The sequence below is a fragment of the Haliotis asinina genome, chromosome 12 (genome assembly GCF_037392515.1).
Source record: "Haliotis asinina isolate JCU_RB_2024 chromosome 12, JCU_Hal_asi_v2, whole genome shotgun sequence".
NCBI lineage: Eukaryota > Metazoa > Mollusca > Gastropoda > Lepetellida > Haliotidae > Haliotis > Haliotis asinina.
This window is the reverse complement of record NC_090291.1, coordinates 7,638,907-7,647,874: the sequence shown is the minus strand read 5'-3', so window position 1 is coordinate 7,647,874 and position 8,968 is coordinate 7,638,907. Positions and strand designations below refer to the sequence as shown.

At 42.7% G+C, this 8,968-nt stretch overlaps 1 protein-coding gene across 1 annotated transcript; it reads right to left on the bottom strand.

Moving 5' to 3' along the window:
- Positions 1-2,485: 2,485 nt before the first annotated feature.
- Positions 2,486-5,234, bottom strand: LOC137258549 (sulfoquinovosidase-like). The gene has a single exon (XM_067796257.1). It carries the CDS (start codon positions 5,133-5,135, stop codon positions 2,556-2,558), a length of 2,580 nt encoding a protein of 859 aa, XP_067652358.1. The 5' UTR covers positions 5,136-5,234; the 3' UTR covers positions 2,486-2,555.
- Positions 5,235-8,968: the final 3,734 nt, after the last annotated feature.

Sequence of the window (8,968 nt, the reverse complement as noted above, 5' to 3'; positions counted from 1 at the left end):
CTGGAAAGCTAACATAATTACATGTTGCCCTGTTACATGCTACACAATGTACTACCTGTTTAAATGATAGTAAATAGACATTCTTTTATTATGAAGATACCGCAAGGATTACATGCAGTATTAGGTTAATTAAATGAATACTAACCTTAATGTCAAATGTCCAAGCTGTGTTTACATGGCAAAGAGTCAGTGCGGATTGACTGAAATTGTGCATTGAGTTAGTGTGATCAATCATCAGCCGAGAAGCGTCATGGCCTGGGCAATTAGTTGATGTGGCCAAGTTGTAAAGCTTAACCCTGAAAGTGTCTAATAATAACATGACTAATAGGAGGGGATAAATGGAGAGAATAAAATAATATATTTACACTAAAATACACCCGCTACACAAGTTTCAAGACTAAATGGACAATGTACTTGGCATATCCCTTCTGCTCAAAGAAATGAATTGAAAATCTCTTGAAAAGGAGTGAAAATGAACTGTGCACTGACCGCCCTCTCAAAAAGCTGTGCCCACCCTTGTAGATTTGCTCATACAGTGACTTGTTCTGTTTTTGTCACTTGCACGCTGAATACGATATTTCAAACGCCTCTGTCTTTACTGTACCGACAGAGGAAAACATAAACATAAACATGTTCAAACTGTCAGTGTGTTCTATTTCGTTATATAAATGACTAAAAAGAAATTTGGCCATACAGTGCTATTACAGGTCAACCAAGCAACATTTACCTCAAAACTGATTTTAGGACCCCCAAAAATTAAAGAGTTGTAATCAGAGGCAAAGTTAATCCCATGAGACACTGGCAGTCTCTTGTCAAAGTGTCCGCTCGTCCAGTGATCCGGTTTCGGTTCCCAGTAGGGACACAATGTGTGAGGACAAACCTTGTGTTTCCTTGAATACTGCTTGAAGCGACGTAAAATGTTGTGGTACATATTTGCGTGCAGGGTGCGCCGTCTTACACTGTCCCTCCGCTGAACTTTAACGATAAAATTGACGGGTGTCAAACTTCAATTTCACACGCATTCAAAGCCTCCACACAGTCAATATAAGTCTGTCTCACAGTCCTGAACTACAGTATTTTCCCTTCTGCCAAGCCCTCACTGCATTGTAAAACTTTAAATGAAGCAAGACTAGATTTCCCCAGGTTCTGAGGGTCTCCGTGGTCACATTACTTCAAGCACAATTCAAACGTCATTATGCATATTCCATAAGTACTGATTAATGCGTGATGCGTTTCTAAAGTACTTCAGTATATATTACACCACATCAAATTAGCCAATATCCCCGGACCTTATATATTTCCGTCTATATTTAAACTGCACTTTTTGATATAGACTCGTTGCCCTTGTGTTTATAGTCGTCCAAACCTCAAAGCAAATCGCATGACCAGAACGGACTTTTCATAGAAGTATTAGCACGTGCTGGTAATGGTATGCAAGTTGCGATAGTAGATAACTGAAGATGCTTTACGCCGTAGGCATGTTGCAGTTTCTGTTAGTTTGGTCTCTAACGCATTCTATGGCTAGTGTGTCACAAAACTTCATAGAGTCATAGGTTTGAATTTGACGAATACTTGAAACTAATATTTTGTAAAATAATTGTGTCATATTCTCCAGCATAAAACAGCAAATGAACAAGATGGATAGGGATGAAGCTTGAGTGGCAACATCTGGCAGCATCACCAACACACCCAGCCTCCTAATGACTTTTTGCCCTGTTGAGTTCCTTTCAGATTCCGATATAAGTATTCGCTTGAAGCAGAGCCTTGACTACACCCTATTTGTCATAAGAACAAACTCTGGTGTAATTATTTGTGTCAAGCAGAGCCTTGACCACACCCTATTTGTCATAAGAACAAACTCTGGTGTAATTATTTGTGTCAAACAGAGCCTTGACTACACCCTATTTGTCATAAGAACAAACTCTGGTGTAATTATTTGTGTCAAGCAGAACCTTGACTACACCCTATTTGTCATAAGAACAACCTCTGGTGTAACTATTTGTGTCAAGAAGAGTCTTGACTACACCATGTTTGTCACAAGGACAAAGAACCAAGATCCGCATCAGAAATCATCTAGTAAAATGGTAATTATAAACGGGTTTTATATGCTTTGGCTGCGCAACTGATATGTGCTCCACCGATGAGTGAGTGAGTGAGTGAGTTTAGTTTCACTCCGCTCGAAGCAACATTCCAATATCACGGCGGGTGCATATAACAAAGCATTTAGGTGACGATTAAAGGAAATATACCTTTGGTGATATAATTTTCTACACAACTGATGTTATCATTTTCTACACAAGTGAAAACTGATTGCCAACAATTCAAAATCAGTCAAAATGAATTTTGTTTCCATTTCTATGCATTTTCGAAAACCAAGTGAAAGTATTTTAATGCTATAAATAAACCAAAACTGCAATGGTACACACATCCGTATTGTTCAGGTCCTAGCCCCGACACCACGTCAACAGTGGACGGACGAAGACACTGATCTCATGCAGTCTTTATCTCTCAGAAAGGAATATGAAAAATGAAATAGAAACATGACTGATCGAAGACTATTCCGTATACAGAGCGTTAATTAGAACAGGTTTGGTGGTATCTTTAATCCACAGAATATGTCTTTGGGCATCAAAAGTCCAAACACCAACAGCGGTTGCATCGTCGACCAACGCCTGCCACGTGGACACTTCCGTAAGTGATGGCCCTCCTCCAGCAACTGTCACCGTATTCACTGACCGCCCCCCATTGATGGCAATCTGGCAAATAACAGTGTCATAATTAGGCGACGTCACGTTCAGAGCTACATCGATGCCCTTCCCTGCTGACAACGACATCGGCGACGTGCTGAAGGTGTTGCCCTGCCAGTCATGTCCTGACGATGTGTCGGTCGACGTTGGCCACACCCACAAGTAGAGAGTCTTTATTTCGTCATATCCGGTAACATTTGGGTGTGGTGCTGTCCTGAGAACTTGGACACGGGGATCGAACGCTGGAATGATTGTCCCTGCCCGAACTAGCAGAGGAATAGTGTCTAATGGAGCGCTCATTGTTACGAACTTTCCTCCCTCGAGTGGTTCCGACTGTCCGATGCGGAATCTCCCATCAGATTCGTCATACGTCATGTTGCTGCTGATATCAATCCACGTTTCTCCTTTGGGCAAGTACACAGCCCTACCTGTCAAGTTTTCATCGAGTATTGGGGCGACTAGGATACTGTCTCCAAACATGTACTGGTCCTCCGGTAGTAAAGCCTCTGGATCGTCATAAAACTCCAAAATGTGTGCCCTCATCAGCGGAAGACCCGTTTCGTGAGCGATATGGGCTTGTGTGTAGATGTATGGAAACAGCTGCGTTCTGAGTTTAGCAAACTTTCTCCACAGTTGTGTTCCCACAGGAGTGTCGAATATGTGTGTCTTGGCCCCTATGCCCGTTCCGCCTCCTTGCTCGTGCATCAGTCCACTGAAGGCTCCAAGCTGCGTCCACCGAACCCACAGCTCCAGACTCGGAGCACGGGTTGTATACCACTCAAACCCGCCAATATCGGAACCCGAGAACGGCATACCGGAAATACCAATGTTAAGACTTCCCTTCATCTGTGCAATCATTCCGCTGCCTCGAGACCAGTCAGAAGACGGGTCCCCAGTCCAGTGAGCCCATGTGTACTTCTGGGACCCAGTGTAACCGGATCTGACGTAGTAAACATAATCAGGAGCGTATGGGGACCCGGGGGTGTTGTTTGCTGTTAGGTGGTCAAAACAGGCTTTCTGGTAGAGCAGAGGGTACTGGTTGTGTGACTCCAAACCCGACTGGTTGAGACTGTTGATAGAGTTAGACGGCGTGTATTCGCCATAGTCGTACATCCATCCCTTAAACTGGAGGTCCATTCCTTGCTGGAGAAGACCCTGGTACCACGTGATGGCGGCGGGGTTGGTGAAGTCGACCTGCGAGACCCGGAATATATGGGCGGCTATATACAGGAACTGGTAAGGATCTCCAGTTTCATTCTTGGTGAAGTATCCTTTGGCTGCACCCTCCATGTAGGTGTTACCATAGGAGGTTTCAACCATTGGGTTAAAGTATGCTGTCGATGGGACCCCCATGTCTAGCAGTTTCTCGTTCCGAGCCAGGATTTGGGGGTACTGGCTCTCGTTTACCCCTCCTGGGAGAAAATGCATGGTATTAACGTTCATTGAAAAAGGAATATCATATTTAAAGAGCATGTCCTGTGTGCGTTGTGAAATATTAACTCCCGCCACCTCATCGTCTAGCTGGTTCCACGGTCCGAACGCCCATTTTGGCGGTATAAGTGAGCGCCCATTCGTCTCGATGATTCTGTTGAATGAGTCCCTAACGTTATGACCTCCAAACAGAGTTGCTGCAAAAATGTTGGATTCTATTTGGATTTCAGCAATATATACGTGAGAGAACTCAAATTCCACCCTATATGTTGTGTCCATTTGAAAGCCGTACCCTTTCGTGGACAGAAAAAGCGGCATGGGTACATACGTACTGGATTCACCTCCAGGAAACCGGAAGTCGGGAAACAGTTTGCCGATGCTGAAACTTCCGTCCTGCGTCCAACATCCGACCTTGTATAACCTTTGATTCAGAGAGTTGAAGCGCTCACCAAACCCATAGAATCCTTCGTGTTGGCTGTCAGGGGTGTCTAATGTCCACCTCACTCTGTTCATGGACTCGTCGGGTATTATGAAGGAGAAGGACAGCTGTCTTTGACGAAGGTCGTACAGTCTCAGCTCAATTGTTTTGTTCTTCGGATCGTCGGTAGCGATGTATGCCGTGACGTCGTTGGAGCCGTAACTAACCGAAACAAGGCTGGTGGCCTCGTACCATTCCACGATTTCTCCCAGTCTCCATAAATAACCTTCATAGATGTGGAAATATTCCCCGACCCACCTTCCATAACCAAGACGATGTCCTTTATCAGAACGTTCAGTAACAATAGACTTCCCTGTCATGTTGTCATACACAGCCATGTGATACGGGTCTTTCCATAACTCAATCTTTAACTCTCCGGAGAAAATGACAACTGTATTTTTGTCTTCTTCGACGAGGAGCCTGCCGTCCATGAACCCCACGCTCATGTAGACGAGTACAAGGCATGCGAGTACTTTCATGTCCGTCGATGAAATTTAAAGTATCAAGGAACAACACTGTTTATGTTTCCATACAAACTGTTGACGTTTTGCTGTTTATTGACTGTGTACCCATGCGATACTGTCTTGGTACAGCTGTGCGATACCGCTGTTATCACATGATCTTGTAACAAGGTTATCATCAATAACCAAAGGTCTTCTGATACTGTTATCAGACATTTCATGTTGTCGTTGTAGTTGACGTCTTGGGTACAGTTTTAAGACAGTCAATTTCAGCACTGCTTTGCACATACCTTCAGCAACCAGATCAACGAAAATCGGACTCGCCGACTTATTTGTATCCCAAGTCGTTCTCCGTCATACATCTACCTCTAGTAGTTACCCCGTCATACCTGTATCTCAAACCGTTCCCCGTACGCGTCATACTTGTACCTCAGGTCGTTACCCCAGTCATACCTGTACCTCAGGTCGTTACCCCAGTCATACCTGAATCTCAGGGCGTTACCCTAGTCATACCTGTTTCTCAGGTCGTTCCCCCAGTCATACCTGTATCTCAGGTCTTTACGCCAGTCATGCCTGTATCTCAGGTCGTTACTCTCGTCATACCTGTATCTCAGGTCGTTACTCTCGTCATACCTGTTTCTCAGGTCGTTACTCCCGTCATGACTGTTTCTCAGGTCGTTACCCCCGTCATGCCTGTTTCTCAGGTCGTTACCCCAGTCATACCTGAATCTCATATCGTTACCCCAGTCATACCTGTATCTCACTCAGGTCGTTACCCCCGTCATACCTGAATCTCATATCGTTACCCAAGTCATACCTGTATCTCACTCAGGTCGTTACCCAAGTCATACCTGTATCTCACTCAGGTCGTTACCCCAGTCATACCTGTATCTCACTCAGGTCGTTACCCAAGCCATACCTGTATCTCACTCAGGTCGTTACACAAGTCATACCTGTATCTCACTCAGGTCGTTGCCCAAGTCATACCTGTATCTCACTCAGGTCGTTACCCCAGTCTTACCTGTATGTCAGGTCGTTACTCAAGTCATACCTGTATCTCACTCAGGTCGTTACCCCAATCATACTTATAACTTAAGCCGTTCCAACACTGTGTCTCAAGTCGGCATCTATGTCTTGTCTCTGTTGTGCAGTAGCAAAGATCTGACCTTCTACGCAAGTTTGTGAATCACAGCGAAATTTGGCTGAGATGTTTGGTGAAAACAGGCTAGCATATGTAAGTGATTTAGGACACCGTGACACTTAACATTAATTGGGCCGTGTAACGAGATCAAACAAGTGCTAGTACAAAACAAACCAATTTAAAGATATTGACAGTGCCCGTTTCATTATCCCTAGGAAAGATAAAATTAACTTCTTTCCGATAGAAATTTTTAATCATACTTATGCTAGTGATCCGTGCATTACAAATATTTACAAAGACTATAAATCCAGAAAAGCTACCCTTTATTGTCTTGTGTTTTTGTGCTTTGTCCATGAATGTCCTAGACATAAAAAGACGCTATACAGACAGTAAGTGACGCAACCTCTAACCAACGCAATCTCCTGACTCGTCGCTTATTACATATTATTAATATAATGCACGTTCTATGTGTACTGTGCTTATTTCTAAAACTGTTGCTTATTTTTCGGCGCTTATTAGAGGAATTTACTTATGTATAGTTAAACGTAGAGATATGTATCTTGACCATTAACATGTGCGTGTCACTAAAACAAGATGGAGTTAAGCTATTTGTTGAAATCATTGAGGAGGCATCTTTTGTGCTAACTGTCATGTGACCTTGACAGGATTCCAGTTTCTGTTTCAGACTATAGCTGCAGTAATTTCAAAACAATGATGTCCAACAATGCTATTGCGCACACGACTTGCGTCGACGGAGCCTTTCTACATAACCACATCATGCATCTGTTTCTGTCTGAACCCAAGTGAACTGCTGACATCAACGACAGCGCCAACCCCAGCTTGCAGCCCTTTATGAACTAACGCGAGCAGAGGAAGAATGAGGACAGAATACCGACTAACACCAGCAATATCTAATAAAGTTAACGGAATGGCAGCGCTGCCCCTCTGCATCTAAGGTATGAAATCCAGAACATCACGAAGGCAAACTTTGAATAGCAGTTCACCCCAGGCCATGCTTTGAAATAAACAGACTATAACGGTTGATTTTACACCTGTGTGTTTCTTTTATTTATCATTTATCTGGTGTGTGTGTGTGTGTGTGTGTGTGTGTGTGTGTGTGTGTGTGTGTGTGTGTGTGTGTGTGTGTGTGTGTGTGTGTGTGTGTTTCACATTAAGATGGAACTATAAGTTAAATACGAATTACTGAGACAATAATTCAGCTTGAAAACTACAGTGTCCAGATCCATGACTGTCACGAGATTCACAACCAGTGGAAAACGACTCTCGCGGGCATGATGTCATCTGCTCTGATTCACACAGAACCTCTTGCTTTTAAACTAACTGCTCAGCGTATGGACACAGACTGACAAAAAATGAAAAATTATTGACGACATGTTCATAGTGTATTTGTACTTGTTAGGTATTACTCGCCCCAGCGAGGCTTGGTCAATATCATTTTGCCTATATGTTTCAGAAAAGTTACTATTTATAAAGTAATATCAGATTGGACGGTTGTGCCCATCAAGGTGCACAAATGATAATTATACTGACTGTACTATGCATGGAAACAAACAATCTCATCGAAACTGTCGCATATACGGATGTAGAGGATGCGTTAGGTCTTCCGTTCATTGTGAAATGTCGGAAGAGTTCGACCAGTTGTAGCTGACTCAGATAAACACGTAGAGGGCAATACAATACTGACGACAAGAAATAAGTGAACATAGAGTCGTGAGAGCACATTGGCTTGTGGCGCTAAAACGGACATCAAAGTATATACCGTCACAAATATATGAAAGGACGTTTTACTTTTTACATAATTTTTATGAATTTTAATATTTAACTATTTTTTCCCACTAATTTAATCTTGGGCCCCAAAACGTCTCTGTCATATACTTATCTTTGTTCATGCTTTTCGTAATTTTGTTCGTATTGGTATGTTATCAATATTATTGGGGAATATGTTAAGATATCAGGAAAAGGTTTAAGTATCAAGTCATGTATGATCCGGATATAAAATCGAAGATGCACGAATCGAAAATACGATTTTTAAAACGGGGGTTACGGGTGGAAGTCTTTCCCGAAATGTATTTGTACAGGCATCAGCAAATATTCTCAGGGGAAAGTGTTTTGTGACCTACTTTAGGATTGGCTTTCTATAAAGAAAAACACCACTAACGCGCTGCATGGTGGTGATGTACGTAATTCCGTTACTTGTTAGTTTCACTATTTTCGATCAAAGTCTCTTTGTATTTTGTTTCCTGACCCATTTAACGGTGATAAAGGAAAAGTGACTCAACTCCACATGAGGCCGAGTGTATGTTCATCAAAGGTTCACCATGCGGAACATGTACATATCACACAGACAGATTTAGGCCTATGTCAGTAATTCTAGGCCAGGGCCCATAAAACATAATACTATCACATCGGTATATAATATTGTACATGCTTTATATGTAATGGTGGCAACATCGTGACGCCCCAGTCATGCTGTCTATATTGCTGTCTGTTTTCACAGGTAGATCAGAAACCCCGACAGTACACAGTCTATGTTATGAATCAAATGAGCCAGGGGAATTCTCACAAAGTTAAATATCGATCATGTTCGATAACCCTGTTCTAACATTTACATCAGATATGAGCATGTATGTGTTTTGAAGTGTGTCTAAACAATCCACACGAATAAGAGTTTAAAGAAAAGAAAAGCAAG